The sequence below is a fragment of the Phyllostomus hastatus genome, unplaced genomic scaffold (genome assembly GCF_019186645.2).
Source record: "Phyllostomus hastatus isolate PE091 unplaced genomic scaffold, TTU_PhHast_1.1 phas_contig_5, whole genome shotgun sequence".
Lineage (NCBI taxonomy): Eukaryota > Metazoa > Chordata > Mammalia > Chiroptera > Phyllostomidae > Phyllostomus > Phyllostomus hastatus.
In genome coordinates, this window is record NW_025333897.1 from 104,099 (window position 1) to 122,707 (window position 18,609).

General features: G+C 48.1%; 2 protein-coding genes across 4 annotated transcripts; one reads left to right on the plus strand and one right to left on the minus strand.

Annotated features, from left to right (window-relative positions):
* Positions 1 to 7,084: 7,084 nt before the first annotated feature.
* Positions 7,085 to 9,975, minus strand: ERICH4 (glutamate rich 4). The gene is made up of 2 exons (XM_045846871.1): positions 9,802 to 9,975; positions 7,085 to 8,724 (listed from the first exon to the last, which is right to left on the minus strand). Exons 1-2 carry the CDS (start codon positions 9,973 to 9,975, stop codon positions 8,494 to 8,496), a joined length of 405 nt encoding a protein of 134 aa, XP_045702827.1. The 3' UTR covers positions 7,085 to 8,493.
* A 2,367-nt stretch (positions 9,976 to 12,342) lies between these two features.
* On the plus strand, positions 12,343 to 17,879 carry DMAC2 (distal membrane arm assembly component 2). Of its 3 annotated transcripts, none has more exons than XM_045846970.1 (5): positions 12,343 to 12,382; positions 13,526 to 13,722; positions 15,362 to 15,442; positions 16,390 to 16,526; positions 16,629 to 17,879. In XM_045846970.1, exons 1-5 carry the CDS (start codon positions 12,365 to 12,367, stop codon positions 16,967 to 16,969), a joined length of 774 nt encoding a protein of 257 aa, XP_045702926.1. In that variant the 5' UTR covers positions 12,343 to 12,364; the 3' UTR covers positions 16,970 to 17,879. The 3 variants fall into 3 exon arrangements, with proteins under 3 accessions (XP_045702926.1, XP_045702927.1, XP_045702925.1); XM_045846971.1 differs by lacking the exon at positions 12,343 to 12,382 and adding an exon at positions 12,396 to 12,630; XM_045846969.1 differs by lacking the exon at positions 12,343 to 12,382 and adding an exon at positions 12,653 to 12,783.
* The last annotated feature ends 730 nt before the right edge of the window (positions 17,880 to 18,609 follow it).

The following is an 18,609-nucleotide window of genomic DNA, read 5'->3' on the forward strand; positions in this document are numbered from 1 at the left end:
TGACTGGGGCCCACGGAATGAGTCATCCTTTCCACTTGATTATTAAAATCCTCTGCTGATGTACCATCTGGTGAACATTCATGTGGAATATAAATATCTTCATCTTTTTTGTCCATTCAGACAGGTCTACCCATATGCTTTTTCCCCAGATTTCCTTGTCACCAATTTTTCGATCGTGTTTCTTCCAAGTCCCTGACAAGCCAGCAAAACCACTGGCCAGAGGGCATGCACAATGTAACCACAAGTCTGGCCATTTCTTCTCCCAAGTGAAATGAACACCCAGGTGCACTGCTGAAGTCCTGTCCACTGAGAAGTTTTCCCAGGGCGGGGCTGTCGTGTTCTAGCCACCCAGTTAGGGTGATGCCTGCAGATCATGCAGAACTATCTCTCAACTGACCTGAGTCTCTCTTCTGTGTCAGCTGATCATAGGAACTCCCCATGGGTGTGGCTGGGAGAGAGAAGGCAGTGTGGCAGGAGTGGGGATCATGGACATCTAAGGCCACTTCTTCGTGTAACTTCCTTGTGCCTTTAGGGCCTGCTTGGGTCCAGTCACACATACACCACCTCCATTGGATGGTAGTGTGTTGCTGTGCACACCCAACTTTATGGTTCAGTCCTCTAATCAGATAGCATCCCGTTCATGATGGGCAGCTCAGGTTCCATGGTAACTGGGTAGCTCATGGTCAATCTTTCAGACTCTACCAAGGCCCAGTAGCAGCTCTAGAGCTCTTTCTCAAAAAGAAAATACTTACCTGCAGAGGTTGGCAGTGCTTTTCTTCAAAATCCTAAGGGTAGGTTATTTACTTATATAGGCCCTGCCAAAGGCTCAATTAGCATCCCCTCACCACTGACACCTCAAGCACTGTTGGAACTGCTGGATCATATGGCCCATGTAGCAGAACAGCTTGCACAGGAGCCTGGTCCTGTTGCAGAGCCTCCTCTTGTTCTGGGTGCCACTCAAAACTAGCAGTCTTTTGGGTCGTTTCATGAGTGGGCTGGAATAACACCCCAAATGAAGAGTATGTTACCTCCAAAATCCAAAGAGGTTCCCTGGGTATTGTATCTCTACTTCAGTGATAAAAGAGACCAGATACAACAACTACCTTTCACCTAAGAAGGGGTGTCTCAACATGCACCACACCACTGGATCCCTGAAAATTTCACTGAGGTAGAAGGCCCCTGAATTCTTGTAGGATTTATTTCCCACTCTCTAACACACACATGACTTACCAACAAGTCTGTTATAATAGTGGCTACTTCTCACATACTAGGTCCACTCAGCATAATATCATCAATGTAATAAACTGGAAGATGTACTGTGGAAATGAAAGGTGATCAAGATCCCTGCAAACTAAATTATGACGCAGGCCTGGAAAGTGGATGTACCCTTGAGTGTAGACAGCGAAGGGGCATTGCCAGCCTTGCCAGCTGGAAGCACACTGCTCTGATGGGCCTTTGACAGGGATGGAGAAAAAGACATTGCAGATCAATAGCTGCATGCCAACCCCCAGGGGTTGTGTTGATTGACTCAAGCAATGAACTGCATCTGGTACAGCAGCTACAGTTGGAATCAACACCTACTTAAGCTTATGATAATATGCTGTCATTCTCCAAATCCATCTGTCCTCTGCACAAAGTAGGAGAGTTGCATAGGAAGGTGATGACCATCTCCACCCCTGCATCCCTCAAGTCCTCAATGGTGACATCTCAGAGGCATTTCTAGTGGCTTCCACTGGCCTTTCCCACCACAACAGCCCCCTCTCTACAGGTCAGGGACCAATGTGGGGATTCTGCCAGCTGTGGAGTACATCTTCTCCAGCTGTGCTCGCCAGACCTGGGGAAATAACCACAGGATGGGTTTCAGGACCCACTGGGCCCACTGGGATATGGACCTGAGCTCAATTCCATTGCTTACCTGACCTCTATATGCCCTTACTCTAACTGGTGAGCAACAGTGCTCTTTGGGTCTCTTAGAGTTACTGTCTGTTCAGAACCAATGTCCAGTAGTCCCTCAAATATCTAACTATTTCTTTTTCCCTGGTGCACTGACACCCTGGTAAAAGACTTTAAGTCTCTTTAGGAAAGGTGGGGAAAAAGAATAACAGTGTAAATTTCAGGTCGTGTACTGGGGTCTTTCCCCAAGAGAACACAGCCTTCCTTTCATTCAAGGGGTTCCAAAAATTGATTGAGGGGCTGTTAGTTTCTCTTTTTATGAGTCGGGTTAGGCCTTTTGTTATTTTTTTTAAGATTTTATTTATTTTAGGCAGAGGGGAGGGGAGGGAAAAAGAGGGAAACATCATTGTGTGGTTGCCTCTCCATGCCCCCTATAGGGGCCCTGTCCTGTAATCTAGGCACATGTCCTGACTGGGAATCGAACTGGTGACCTTTTGATTCACAGGCCACTGCTCAATCCTCTGAGCCACACCAGCCAGGGCAGGTTAGGCTTTTGTTTATTTGACTTGTTTGATCTGTTTATACAGAGCAAGTAAGAATTTAGTAGACTTTCCATCTATTTCACTTCTAGGAACACCATGATCAACCAGCAAAAGCCAGAGGCCTCTGAGTCAGACTGTTACAATTACTGCTCTGACTCTGCTGTCCATTAACAACCCTACTTCATCTTTGGCAACAACACCACAATGATGCATGATGTAACGATGGAGATATATTCTCAGATGGGCATCATTAGGCAATTCCGTCCTTGTGTGAACATCATAGAGTGCACTCACCCACACCTGGGCTGTAGGATACTGCCTATCATTTCTAGGCTACAAACCTGCACAGCATGTTACTGTTCTGAATACTGCAGGCCAGGGGTGTCAAACTCATTTTCACTGGGGGCCACATCAGCCTCGAGGTTGCCTTCAAAGGGCCAAAATAATTTTAGGGCTGTGTAAATGTAACTACTCTTCAATTGTTAAAGAGTTGAAATTACATTCTGCCCTTTGAAGGCAACTGCGAGGCTGATGTGGCCCCTGGTGAAAATGAATTTGATACCCCTGCCATAGGCAATTGTGATGCAGTGGTAAGTATTTGTATATCTAAACATAGAAAAGATGCAGTAAATATGGTACATAAATAAAAATGGTATACCTATGAAGAGCACTTACCATACATGAAGCTTGCAGGACTGGAAGTTGCTCTGGGTGAGTCAGTAGTGAGTGGTGAATGAATGTAAAAGCCTGCAATATACAGTCCACTGCTGTGGACTTTATAGACACTGTCCCATAGCCCTCTCCTTGCTCTCCTCTCCGGGATCACATATAGAACATCGATGGTGTTAATGCTGCTCCACGAAGAGGGATGTGGGCTGGATTGATAGACATATCAAGGAGAAACTGGGTGTGTAAGGCGTGGATCACCATAACAGTGACAATCAAGGGCAGTGAAAAGTGGCCTGAGGATCCATAGGAACAAAAATTCAAGATGGAAGATAAACAAAAATCGGGTGTTGTAATGGCAATGTGGTTTTGGCCATTGCATGTTGGAGCAGTATTCAGATTAAGGAACTTTGTCATATGCATTTATTTAAAAATGGGGGGTGGCCTAACTGGTGTGACTCAGTTGATTGGGGTTCGCCCCGCAAACCTAAAGGTTGCAAGTTCAATTCTAGGTCAGAGTACAGGCCTGGGCTGCAGGTTTGGTCCCTGGTTGGGGCACATATGAGAGGCATCTGATCGATGTTTCTTTCATATTGATGTTTCTCTCTCTCTCTTTCTCCCTCTATTCCCTTCTCTCTAAAAATAAAAATAATAATAATTTTTAGAAGGGGAGGTGTTTAACAAGGAGAGGGTGTGGAACTAAGGACTCAGTATTTGACTTTGGAAATCTGGTTTTGGTTCCACTGACCACGTCTGGAACACAGGGCTCTCTCTGGCATTGATCTGATGAAAGAAGTAAGTCTTATAAATCTTATCTTTGCTTCACATCATTACCATCTGAAAATATTTTCAAACACAGGGGCAGGCTGACTCTACACAGCAGCCAAAGGAAACTTTTGAAACTTAATACATGCCCCTCCTGCTCAAAACAGTGCCACGCTTATGATTTACAACAGGGATTCTCAAACTGATTATGCAAAAATAGCACCTGAGAATCTTATAAAATGCAGATTCTGATTGAGTAGTTCTGGGGCGGGACCTAGGAATCAGCATGTCTACCAAGCTCCCAGGTGATGCTGTGACAGTGTGTTTCCAAAAAGGACCACAGCCATAATTCCTGTCTTACATGCGCTTCTCGTGAAAACCTTAAGTCCCTTTCTCTTTGACTTAAACCACACAGGACGTTGCGATTACCTTAATAAACAAAATGTGGGAAGAGTGATTGCGTGACTTTTGAGGTGAGACCATTCGAGGTGATGTGGCATCTTCCTGGCTCATCTTTAGGACCCTGGCCTTTGGAACCCACGACCATGCTGTGTGAAAGCCCAGTCTGGCCCACAAGGAGAGACCATGTGGAGAGGGACAGAGGCCCCAGCCAACAGCCAGCACCAACTTGCAGATTGGGAGTTGGGTGTGCCTTCAGATGATTCTAGCTGAACCTGAGATGAGCCATCTCTGCAAACTGCAGATTTGTGAGCAAAATACATTCTGCCATTGTTTATTTTTTATAGAAAATGTGTCTTTTTAAAAAAGATTTAATTTTTATAGGGGAAGGGAGAGAGAAAGAGACAGAGAGAAACATCAATGTGTGGTTACTTCTCATGTGCCCCCTACTGGGGACCCAACCTGCAACCCAAGCATGTGCCCTGACTGGGAATCACACCCTCAACTCTTTGGTTCTCAGGCTGGCGTTCAGTCCACTGAGCCACACCATCCAGGGCTGCCATTGCTTTAAAACAACTGAGTTGGGGCTGTTTGCTGTGGATAAGTAGATGGCTGTAGCCCGGCTGACACTGCCAGTCTGTGGACCACACTTGGAGTAGCAAGAGGTTAGATCACAAGATCATCTTGTGACTTTTGTTTATGCTCATTTTCTGCTTGTTATACTCTTCCTATTTCCTTTCTTTGCTTGGCTCATTTTTTCTTAATCTTTCTGCTCTCCTCTGAGGATACTTTTCAAATGTTTCAGGCTGGGCTTGTTGCCTCATCTGTGTTCCCTCGGCCAACTGGGCCTCTTCCATCCCAGTCCTGACCATTTCCACTGTCCCTGTGTGGTGAGTGGTTTCTCCCCATTCTGCTGAATGGAGAGTCCAGCAGACCAGTCCTGGGGCTGACTTGGACATTGCTGGCTGTAGCTCAGTAACACCAGCACTGGTGATTATACAGATGGAAGAGGCTACACTCACCCATGTTCCCTGAGAGCCTCCCACATAAATGTCACCTCCATGGTCCAGACCATGGCTGAGAAGAGCTGCCACCCAGGTATTTCAGACCACCCACCATGCTGGTCTTGCACAGTGTGCACTGCCTCCAGAGTCACTCACTGAAGTCTGCCCTCAGTGCCCCTTCCCCCACCCCAGTCTCTCTTCCCCCAAGAGACTTGGTATCTGTGAAGCATGACCCAAGCACATTTGGACGTAACTTGCAAGAGACCCAAGAGCCCAGCCTCTTCCAGTGTGCCAAGTCAGGAGAGAAATTTCGGTTTAGCTGCATGCTCTTGGGGTGTCTCACCCCTTCACTAGGTACTGGGATTTGACTTTCAGCCTTCTTCCCAGCCTGCCTACTACAGCAGAGCTCCCAGAAGTCGGAGACCTGGCTATGGTTGACTAAGGAGGACTGGGTGGGAGATGGAGCCTGAACCCCCAAGCCCACCCAAAGCACTCAGTCTTAGGAGACTCCACAGAACAAAAGGAAGCCCCTTGTTTTTAAGGAGATCTCCATGGACAGGGACTCAGCACCTCTTCTGCCAACACCTCTCTTCTCCAGGAACCTCTTCACTCCCTAATAGAAATTGCAGAATTGCAAAACTGTCAGTGTGTATGGTTTTGTGAATGCCCAAATATCTCCCCTGAATAAATGTCTCTCCTCAGGCTGGAGCGCTCCACCTGCTGCCCTGGGCATTTTTTCTGCAACAAGACTATAGTGACATCTGCAGTTTGCTTTTCCTCAGCCACATGTGCACATACCTGCCTGCCTCCTGCAGGTGGAGCTGTGACTCATTGCAACACTTCTGTGAACATCTAGAAGCACTCACTGCTCATCTGCTCACACCCACATTCCACTGTCAAACCTCTGAAATAGTGCTGCACAGTAGACATACAATGGGAGCTACATATGTGATGTTCAGTTTCTTGCAGTCGTATTTAAAAATGTAAGAAGAGGCCCTGGCCGGGTAATTTAGTTGGTTAGAGCATCATCCCAATATGCCAAGATTTCAGGTTCAATCTCTGGTCAGGGCACATACAAGAACCAACCAATGAATGCATAACAAAGTGAAACAACAAATCAACATTTCTCTCTCTCCTCTTCTCTTTCTCTCTTTAAAAAAAATGAATAATTTTGTATATTTAAAAATAAAAATGTAAGAACAGAAAAGCACTTGAAATGATGTTCCATATCTTTAAATATTAAGGAAATGCAAATCAAAACCACGAGATTCAAACTCACACCCATTAGGAATGTCTTATGAAAAAAAGAAAAAACAAAACAACAAGCGTTGGCATCCATGTGGAGAAATTAAAACTCTTATGCACTGTTGGTGAGGATACCAAATGGGATGGCCACTATGGAGAACAGTCTGCTGGTTCCTCAAAAAATTAAACATAGAATTACTATATGATCCAGAAATCCACTTCTAGGTAGACTAAATAGAATGGTAAGCAAGAACTTAAACGAATATTTGTACACTCATTATCATAACAGCATTGCTCCTACTAGCCAAAATGTAGAAACCACCCAAGTGTCCATGGACAGATGAATGATAAACAAAATGTGGAATGTACACACTCTGGGGTATTACTCAGCATAAAAAAGGAAGACAATTCTGACACACGCTACAACATGGATAAATCTTAAAGACATTATGCTGAGTGAAGTAAGCTGGACACAAAAGTACAAACACTATAAGATCTTGTTGCTGGTGAAAGTGGGCTGTTCTGTAGTATTGCAACAAAGGAACTTCACAGGGCACGGGCATGGAGAAGTTTAACCTGAATGATTTTATTGTGGTAAGGGAACTGATAGGCCATCAGGAATGTAGACAGAGCACAGGCTCAAGCAGCAGCTGTCCCAGGATTTTATAATCCTGCATACATTTTCCTGGCTTTCAGTGACAAGCAAGGTGCAATTCAAACCAACCAACCAAATTCCTAATTCTCCCCGAGCCTGAGTTGGGCCCTCCCCTTAACCAGCTTCTACATCCCTTATCAAATCCAATTCTTTTCCCAGATTTTCCCAGGCTAGATTCCTCCCCTTCGTGTTGCCATTTTGGCTTCTATGGCAAATGCTTAAAAGTTCTGTTATGTCACCTCATTTTTACTACCCACGTGCCCAGCAGAGGAATTTGCCCTCCACCTCCCTCTGATAAGGGTACTAGGGGCAGCACCCCCTGGGAGGCTTTCCTGCCTGCTTCACTCTGGGCAACAACCGCTCCAAGTATGTAAACAGGTCTGTGGAAGCCATAGCTTCCTAGTAGAAGCAGGGCAAATATTGGATTCAACTCCCCAGGTTATTAAGCTTTGATTCATCTCCCTAGTTTATTAAGCTCAATGTCCGATTCCCTTTGTTCTTCCTCTTTATTAATAACTAGCTAACTACTTACACCAACAATCCCACTTACATGAGGCTCCTACCGTAGTCAAATTCACAGAGACACAAAGTGGGATGGAGGTTGCCTGGAGCTGGTGGGAGAGGAGCGTAGAGAGCTGTTCGATGGGTACAGCTTCCGTCCTGCAAGAGTGAAAGAGCTCTAGCGACGGATGGTGGTGAGGGTTGCCCAGCAATGGGAATGTACTTAACACTACTGATCTGTACACTTGAAAATAGTTAAAATGGTTCATTTTAATGTATATTTTACCATTAAGAAATCTTAAACAAGTGAAATTAGTTTAGTAATATTTTATCACAATATACTCCAAATATTATTTCAATATGTAATTAATTTTTAAGATCATTGAAATGTTTCATATTCTTATATTAAGTCTTTGAAAGGTCATCATCTAGCATGTGTTCCACTTGGCATGCCCCTCAGTTAGGGCCAGCAGATTTTAAATGCTCAATAGCCTCGTGAGGCCAGTGGACAGCCTTGATCTAAAACCTCACCTGCAAGCATTTCCTTTCAACTTGCAAAGACCCTCATCGCCCCTGCAACACTCCTGCAGCTCACCTGCAAATACACCTACAGTCACCCTGCAAGCTTCCCGCCTCATCCTCAACATGCCCACAGCTCACAGCCCAATCCCTGAATCTCACTGCACATCTTCAGGGAAAGCACTTGCTCAGGAGCATGTGTTGACTCCAAATCAACATTTGCAGGTTGATCTGACCAGTGAATCACCCCTCTTCTGCATAAATTTGCATAAAATTCCATATGCCGATGGGAAACACGCTGGCCTCAGATAGTCATCTCAAAATCAGGAAGGCGGTAGCCTGGGACTGGACAGGGGACCCCCAGACATCCTTCCTCTTGCTTCCCCTCAGGCTCTTCATCCTCCTCCTCTTCCTTGAGGGTCTCCTCATCTTCCTCTTCCAGGAAGGCAGCCAGCTCCTCCTGAAGCACCCCCATCTCCAGTCCCAGGCTACATAGCTGGCCCAGCAGCTGGACATCCACTCTGCGGAGGTTCCCCTGCCGGAGGGAAGTGGGACATGGACATGGCACCAACAGAGAGCACGCCCCACAACCACCACCTGAGTGGGAGTAGGTCTCATCTCAAAACCTGACAAAGACCCTCAGTTTGACCGAACTTTAGTCAGGCTCCTGAACCTTTTCCTAAGCCCATCTGTGCACCTCCTTGCAAAACTCAGTTTTAACAAGAATCCCCATCCTCCACACCAGAATACTCTCCATATCTTATCTAATCGGGTTTTTCATGCCTCCACACCCACCAGCAGATGTCTGATCAACTGATCATCCTGGCCTGCCTTCCACAGGAATCCTGCTGAGTCAGTTTACCCCCAAACCCCCCTTCCAGCTGATGTAACTTTCCATCTACTGACCCTCAGCTCCTCCCAGGCTGTAAATTTCCACTCACCCATGCTTTACTTGGAGTCAGCCCAATCTGTCTCTTCTACTGCAAAATCCCATTGCAGTGGTCCCTATAGTAGTCACCTTACTACCTGTAACATGTGTTCCTGGGCAGGTTCTTTATGTGTCCCTGGGCCCTCACTGCCATTCTGCTTCTCACAGTGTCTGTCTGTCTGTCTGTCTGTCTCTCTCCCCATTTCACTGTCCCTCATGGTGTTTACCTGTGTGTGTGTGTGTGTGTGTGTGTGTTTGATTCTTACTATCTTTCTCTTGTTTCCCTCTTATGTTATCTATCTCTGTCTCCACCTGTGCCTGTCTTTCCATATCCCTTTCTTTCTCTCTGCCTCTATTTTTCTGCTTTTCTCTCCATCTCTGTCTCTCATACTTAATCTCAGTTTCTCTGTCTTTGTTGCTGTTCATATCTTATTTCCATCTCTGTCTCTCTTTCTAGGTCTCTGTTTCTGTCTGTATTCCCGTCTCTACTCTTTGGGTCTATGTCTCTCTCTCTCTCTCCTCTCTCTCTAGCTCTCTCATTCTCTGTCTCTGCCTCTATTTCTCTATTCATGTCTCTCAATTTTTGTCCCTCAATCTCTGGCCCATTATATTTCCATGCATTCCATTCATTCAGTCAGTCCCCTCCCCATACTCTACCTCTTGCTCCTCAAAGCCCCTACTTACCAGCTCCTCCCAGATCCACAGCAGACTCTCCCTAGTGCCTTCAGTGTGTGCCTCTGGAAACATGAGGGTCTGGCCAGCTCTCCCTGATGGGGGGACATCCCTCAAGGCCCTGGGGGGTGAGCCCAGCCCTGGGGGCAGCAGTCCAGCCTGCCTCAGCTGCCTCCACAGCTCCATAGTCTCTGAGCTGTGGCTCCCAGGAGCAGGAAGTTTCAAGGTCCAGAATGACCCAGCCTCCTGGGAATCTGGGGGTGGGGGGACTAAAGGGCAATGGAAGGGGGGTGGGAAGGTCTGACATGGAATCCCAAAGTCCATTCTCCAGTGTGAATCTGCATTTTTTCTTTCTGAAGTCTAACTTCAACTCTGGTCACAGGGTGTGACTCTACCCATCCCTGCCCCTTCTCAGGCCTAACCTCTCCCTGTGCTTTGTGTCTCATGATGCCGGGCGTCCTCCTGTCTAGCCTTCTCCTAGGTCCCACCCACCACTCACCCTCAACCCTGAACTTAGTTGTGCCTTTCTCCACTCAGGTCTTCTCAGGGCTTCCCAACCAGTGTGCCTGAGGAGTCAGGAGCAGCTTTCAAGAGAACGATCCCTCAGCTGGGGTGCCTGATTGTCCAGGCTGCTGGCTTACCCTGAGCAGCCAGTACTGCTGACTCTAGGTTTGCCAAGAGACATTATCACTATGAGCATCGGGCTCTGCCACGGAGGAGGTTGGAACACACTGCAGAACCCCTCTGTTAGGACAGGGGGTGCAAATTCCATCAACCTGTCAAGGGCTCCGAAGCCCCTGACTCCAGTCCTGACCTCCTGACCTTTTCCACCTGGATGTCTCAGCGAGAATACAGTCAAAGCACAATTCTCAAGTGGGACCCACCACACTATTAGTTTCATGGAGCTACTGTAACAAATTACACAAACTTAGTGGCTTAAAACAGCACCAACTTATTTTCCTACAGTTCTAGGGGTCAGAAGCCTCAAATGGGTTCACAGGGCTGGGTTCCTTCTGGGGGCCCTAGGGGAGAATGCATTTCCCACCCTTGCCCAGGTTACAAAAGCCACCACATTCCTTGGCCCGTAGCCCCTTCTTTACATCACTCCTACCTTCACAACTCTCCTGCCTCCATTTTATAATACCTTCGTGGGTATATGAAGTGGGTATTATAATACCCACTGGGCCTGCTTTAATTATCCAGGATAATCTCCCCACTTTAACATTATTACCTTAAACGCACCTTCTGTATACTATAGAAAGTAACATAGTCACGGTTTCCAGAGATCAGAATGTGGACATTGGTTGTGGCAGGGGAGGGGGGGTCATTTTCAGCTTACCACACCTATCCATGCAAACACCTGCCACTCCCCCATTTTCCCATCTCTATCAGTGGCATCAGCATCTTTTTAGTTTCCCCAGCTGTTGGCTCAGCCTTCAAACAAACTCATCATCTGAGCACCTCTCACCATTTCCTTTACCCCATCCCCGCTCCTGTCCCCATTCATCCCTGGTCTGGATGATTCTTGTAGCCTCTTTGTTGCCCCCTGCTTCCACCCTTGCCCTCTAAGATCTGTTTTCAGTCTGACAGAAATGATCTTTACATCTAAATCATATGACTGTCTTGTGAATGCAATAAACTCCTACCAGGCCTGCACAGTCAGCCCCCTGCCCACCTCTCTAACCCAGGCTTCTACCTCTCTCTGCAAGGTGGCTCCCACCTCTGCTCCTTGCACTGACTGGTACCTCTACCTGGAACACTGTACTCCCAGATCTGGGAGTTTCCTCTTCTTAAATGTCATCTCCTCAGAGGCTTTTCCCAATGGCCCTATACAGCAGTCACCCTCTGTTGTGTTACCTGGTTGGTTTTATTTGTCTCTTACCAAATGTTATCTGAAATTATCTTGCTGATTCATTTTTTCTTATCTATCCTCTCCTTGCCTGGAATATTGACTCCTTGAGTGAAGGGCTGGATCTATCCTGTTCATCATGGTAACCTCAGCATCCAGAGGAGCTCCTGCCCTGTGGTACGTGCTCAGTAAATATCTGTAGAATGAAGAAATGAATGATTCTATCCTCACGATTTCACACTGAATCTTCACTCTGAGATCTAGCCTTGAACTCGAAACTGAAATCATAAACACATCACAATACTAATCTTGAGAATTTACCTCCATCTCTTACCCTGAAGGCTTACCTTGCCACCCACTCTACCTTTTTCTTTTCCAGGGAAAAAGAATGCCAGTCCGCTTTTAGGAACATCATTCACTTTTGTAAGGAGGTAGCTAGTGAGAGCTGGAGAACAGGGAAGCTCCGGGGAGCTGTGACTGCAGTCAGAGGAAAGGAATCAAACAGGAAGGACTGCTCACCCTCTCCTAGAAAAGGCTAGAGACTCATTATAACACCTACGGAAAGGGCACTCACAGAAATCCCTAAATACGGTAAGAGAACTTAAAGGTGCACTTAAAGTGCGTGCGCCTTTAAGACGAAGGTGTGACCATAAAGGACGTCAAAGACAGGCCCAGGTGGGTGGTACGAGAAAAGGCCGGCCCCTTCCGGTATGTAATCCCGAGAAGATGGCGGCGCCCAGGGCGGTAGGTGACCGGAGTTCCTAGAGCTCCCAAATTGAAGCCTGCCCTGTTGCCCCTGCCTTCAGGGCCTTTGTCGGCGCGCAGGGATTAGTAGCGGGGCTGCTGGAGGCCTCTGCCCCCGGGCCTCGCGCTAACAGCGTAGACACGTAGCTGTTCGGGTCGGGAACGTGTGCCGGTCGCCTGCTACTGAGAAGTTAAAGAGGAAGTGGGGGCGGGGATTTGGCAGAGAGAAACCAATGCGGGAGCAAGGGGTGCGTTCTGTTGCTGTCGAGCCCACCCAATCAGAGGGAGAGATTGGACTGCCTGCTAAGGGGGCGGATGGGCTGGCGGGAGTGGGACCTGCAATGGAAACAGGGCTGGGAAGGCATTGTCCGGGGCCAAGTGGAGGATGCCAGAGGATGCAGGTGAGGGAAACTCAGGGGAATTTTGATGGAAAACCAAAGGGATTACGGGGGGGGCGAGGGCATCAACAGGTAAATTTGGTAGTTCCAAGGAACGAACGTGGGGGGCATTAAGGGGAGAATTTGCGGCAATCATGGAGAAGATTTAGAAAATTGAGTAAACTCAGGAATGAACTTAGAGAAAATTAAAGAGTTTGGGAGCTTACAAGGAATTTTGAGGGAAAGTAGGATTTTGGGGAAACAATTTTGATTAAAAGAAAAAAATGGGGCAAACATAACACTTTGAGGGGAAGTCGAAGGAACAGTTTGAGGATTTTATGAGGTAAGTTAAGGGTGATTTGGAAAAAAATTGAGATTATATTTGGGGGAAATAGGTTATTCAAGAAGACTCCAGAGAGAACTGGGTAAAATTAAGGGGAGAATTTGTGGGAAATTAAGAGGTCAGATAATGGGGGTTTTAAGAGAAAATAAGGGTGGGGGGTGGCGGAAGAGAATTTGGGAAAACCAAGAAAGTTTGGCTAAATCAAAGAGAATTTACGGCTGATTAAGGGGAAAACTGGGGGATACATGGAGGGAAAGTTGGGAATCCCAAATGTAGAATCAGGAACTTCTGAAAGGAGAATTTAGTGAATCAGGAAGCACTGGGGTGGGGGGAGGCGAGTTCATGGACTAAGGACAGACCAGAGGGATGCAGCTCTCTCACAGGAGGCTCTCCAGGCTCAGTCTCTCCTCTTTTCATCCCCAGTCCCTGAAACTGGTGGCCCCAGTATGGAATGGGGTTACCAAGGGCATCCGTGACCTGAGCAGTGCAGTGGCCCCAGAGGGCAATCAGAGGAAGGGGAGAAGGCTGCTCCAGTTCCTGGCTGACCGCTTCTATGATGTGGAGGCTCTCAGGGAGTACTTGCTCCAAAAGCAGGTGTCAAAGGTGCACCGGGAAAATAGGTGAGAACCCCTAGCCTGCAAGACGTTGCAGCTCTGGCCTCACTGGTCAGAATGCCGATCTTGCCCTTGCCACTCCCAGGTAGCCCTAGCCGTGCTGACTTACATCTTCATCTCCAGTTCATATAGGCAGCCTGCTGCCCACCATCTCCTCTTGGTCTAGCTGGCACCTCAGACCTAACATGGTTTACAGCAAACCCTTGATTTCCCCCTAAAGAGTCTGCTTACCCCCCAGCCTTTCCCATCACAGTAAACAGCACCATTCCCCACCCAGTTGTTCAGGCCAAATTCCAAGAAGTCATCCCTGATTCCTATCTTTGCTTCTGTAACTTCTACATCTAGTCCACCCATGAAATACTAGACTATCCCATATTTGACTTCTTACCTCCTTCACTGTTTGTAGCCAGGACTGAGCCCCTCTGTTTTATGGTTGGATTGCTGCAGTAATCTAACTGGTCACTTTCTGCCCCTGTAGTCTATTAAATAGGTTACAAAATAGCCAAAGAACTCTTAAAGTAGAATAGAGAACATTACCACCATGTTTGAAACCCTCAAATGTTTGGTTTCCAGTTTCAACTAGAATAAAAACCAAACTCCAAAGCCTACAATCTGCTATTTGCTGAGCTTTGAGAGGCCTACCAGGCATTCCCCTCATCCCTGCAACATGGCATCTTTACTACTGTTTGTTCAACCATCCTAATTCCAGCCTCTGAGTCTTTTTTTACTTATTTTTATTTTTTTAATTTATTTTAAAGATTTTATTTATTTATCTTTAGAGAAGAAGGGAAGGAGAGAGGGAGAGAAACATCAATGTGTGGTTGCCTCTCGTGGGTCCCTTGCTGGGAACTGGCCTGCAACGCAGGCATGTGCCCTGACTGGGAATCGAACCACGATCCTTTGGTTTACAGGTCTGCGCTCAGTCCTCTGAGCCACACCAGCCAGGGCAGTTTTTATTTATTTTTAGAGAGAGGGGGACAGAGGGAGAGAGAGAAGGAGAGGAACATCAGAGTGCAAGAGAAACATCCATTGGTAGCCTCTCACACACCCCACACTGGGGACCCGGCCCGCAACCCAGGCGTGTGCCCTAACTGGGAATAGAACTGGTAACCTTTCAGTTCGTAGGCCAGCACTCATTCCACTGAGCCACTCCAGCCAGGGCTTGCGCCTCTGAGTCGTGCACTAGATGTTCCTTTGGCCTGGCCGGCTCGTGCCATGACCTCTGCATTCCTTCCCAACGCTCAGCTCTCTGCCCTAGTGTCACCTCCTCCAAGAAGCTTTTCTTATCAGCTGAACAAAATCCGCCTTCTCCATCCCCACCCCTGACCTGACCCACTCAGTTCGTGTTTTATTTTCATGCTGAAATTGATACTGTCTGAAATACGCTTTTATTTACTAGTTTGTTTCTCCCCATAAAAATAACTTCAGAAGGGCAGGGATAGTTATCTGCCTTGGTGACTACTGTCGCGCCCCCGCCCTGGGAGAGGGGCCCAGCTTAATAGGCACTCAGTAAATATTTGCAGCCTGACTCTGTCTGTGTATGTCAGTCCTGACACTTTGGACTCCGACCCTCTCAGCAGACTGGGGCATGGCAAGGGATGTGGTGCTCCTCAGGCCTCACCCTCAGCTACTGTTCTCTTGGCAGATCCTTCACCTACATCAAGGAGCGATATGGTCCATACGTCGCAGGTGCCTATTTCGTCCTGAAGCAGGGAGGCGCAGTCAAGTATGACAGCAAAGGTGTCAAAATGGGGGTCCGGGGAGGCCACAGATCATCTCAGCCGCAGGCTCTTCAGTCAGGCAGGCATCCCTGAGTCCCCCAGTCTGTGCTCCCTACTGGCTGTGTGGCTTGGGGCTTGGTGCCAAGCTTCAGTTTTGTCATCTGTAAAATGGAATAGTAGTTGTATCTAACCTACAAACACATTTTGCAGTGTGAACACTTGTAGCCATCTGGAGCTACACATGTGCTCAATAAATACTAGTTTCTTTTTCGTCCTCCCCCCCCTTTCTTTTTTCAAGATTTTATTTATTTTTAAGGAGGGGGGGAAGACACGGGGGAAAGGGAGAGAAACATCTATTGGTTGCCTCTCGCATGTCCCCAACTGAGGACCTGGCCTGCAACCCAGATATGTGCCCTGACTGGGAATTGAACTGGCAACCTTTTGGTTTGCAGGCCAGTGTTCATTCCACTCAGCCATACCAGCCAGGGCCCCCTTACTTCTTCCTCCAACCTCTGGGGATTCCCCACCCCCTTTTCCTTCTTTTTTGAAAAGCACAATTTATATAGACTTCATCTACCTCTCATCTTTGTTCTAAAATTTTTACTTGGCTTGAGCACCTCTTCCAGTACCTTTCCTTAGAAGCGGTGTGCATGTCTGAAACTGTGTCAACTTTTGCGCATCTACAAAGATTCATAGGTTGTAGCTCTTTTCTCTTACATTATCAGTAATGTCTCTAGCTGTCAGCTTCCAAGTGCATGAAACTGGCCAGACAGTCCAACTTTGATGGGATTATCAGGGGATCTAATGTGACTAGACACCTACGTGCCTTAGAACAGGGCCATGGAACAAGTGCGCAGACACAAAATATGGGGCTGCAGAGTGGTCTCAAGCGACTGGAGGCTTGGGGACAGGCAGGGTATCCCCTGGCACTCCTTTTCTCCCTGCTTCCCAGGTTCCAGGGCCAGGAGTGGATTCGGTCCAGTGGGCGTCGCCCTTCTTCTCTTGAGTTGTTGAGTTTCCAGGCTGTACCTGTGGAGTCCGTGGATGCCAGTGACTGTGCCATCAACTATGAGGGCCTGGACAACCTCTGTGAGTTGGTGGGTGAGGTAGAGGTGGGCAAGGCTCTGCATTTTCCCTTTCATGGTGGGCTCTAGAAAGACTGCAGTGCCATCTGCTCTGTCCCCCTCACAGTGGCCCTGAAGGAGCTGCAGTCCCTGTCGCTGCAGCGCTGTCCCCACGTGGATGACTGGTGTCTCAGCCGTCTCTACCAGCTGGCTGACTCATTGCAGGAGCTCTCGCTGGCAGGTTGCCCCCGAGTATCCGAACGGGGCCTTGCCTGCCTCCACCACCTCCAGAACCTCCGAAGGCTGGACATCTCAGACCTGTCCGCTGTGTCCAACCCGGGCCTCACTCGGATCTTGGTGGAGGAGATGCTGCCCAACTGTGAGGTTCTGGGGGCTGATTGGGCCCAAGGCCTGAAGTCAAGGCCGGAGAAGCAGTCTCAGGACACAGCCAGCCCCACCCCTGCCTAGGCTGCAGCCCCCACCCCGTCTAGTTGGATCTCAGCGGGGCTGTGTTGAGTGTCTTAGGGTTTTCTCTCCTTCTGGCTTCCAGTTGGGCTCACTCATCTTGGGGGCTGGGGTGGAGTGAGGGGCGTGGCACTGGCAGATCAGGGGAAGGACAGCATGGGGTCCCTACCTGATGGGGGCCTAGCTGCAGGTCACAGCTCCTGTCCTCCTGTCAGGCAGCCCTTCCCACACGGTTCTCCTAGTTCCCGTATAACCACCTCCTGCCTCTCCAGGCCTGGGGCAGGTAAGGACTCCCGGCTGCAAGTAGCCCCAGGAAGCTGCATTGGCCACTACTGTGTTGAGACCGTTCTCACATTATCCCCATTGAGGTGTGCTGCTGTTTTCTGCCAGGACACACTGATACAGGGAGGGCTCCTGGCATTCTGTAGGGATGGCTATTCTGTGTGGGGCTGGTCAGCTCACTGCAGGGTCCAGCATCCCGGGCCTACATTCACTGGTCAGTAGCACTCCAAGTCCTCTTGTGTTCCAGCTTATTGAAGTCAAATTCAACTTTGTGTCTGCACTGTGAAAACTGATTTGGGCCTTTGAGATGTTTTTCCTTCACTAACCAGCCTAAGTTTTGTCGTTAGGAGGCGCTCAAGAGACGTTCCAGGAGTTGCAGGTCACTCCGCGCCTCCTGCAGTGCAAGTAACTTCTCCAGTGCCAGGTGGTCACAGCCTGCCCTGGCACCCTGCCCCAGCCCAGCAGTTTCCTAGAGGAGTGTCTCCACTGAGGCACCTCCCTGTGAATGACTCTACCACAGCCCAGAATTTCCAGTAAATTCCAAGGCACCTTACCACTGAATCCCTTGTCACTGCAATTTGCTATTGTGTTGAAGTGAATAATTCTTTATATTAAACTTTCTCTGTTCAAATTACTGTGGTTTTTCCCCCTCCCCTGATTGGATCCAAACTGATACAGCATTGGTATCCAGTGTTCCAGCAGACAGGCTCACAGAGAGGGATTTGGGGGGGAGGTGGCCTCCCATCAGGCCATCACAGGTTTCCTGCGAGGTGCCAGCTGAAGCACTTGACTGGTGGCAGTGAAGACCATCTGAAGGTAGGCTTTGGACAGGTTCCTTGCAGTGCCCTGGAGTGCTTGCAGAGACACAAGGACAAGCTCAGGTCTGTCACCTCGGCCCAAGTCACAGCCTGAGAACTGGAGCACTTCTGTGACAGTCCCAAAAAGTTCCAGCCAGAGGGCTGGTAGTACTGAAAGTACAATACAGCATTTAAGTTTGCAGTTTGATGATGGTTGAATCCCCAATTTCCTTTCTAATAGAGTATATTAGTGCCCTGTATGAGTGACCCCATAAATATCTGGGGTCAGATCTCAGCATGCCCCAGGGTACAGGTATTCACTACAACCTGCGAGGCAACACCTTGTACACTAAAAGAATTGCAAGACTTTCAAATACACATACAGCCAGAAACCTGGGGAAACAGTGGATTTGAAGGGTGTGAGACCAGTGAGGGTGGACATAAACTGGGGCCAAGTTCACTGGTACCCGGTACTTACTAGAGGTTCTGGATTTAATGAGTGAGCTTGTACAGCTGGGGGTGGTTCTAACAGCTGTTGTGGATGGGTGACTTGGACTCAACAAC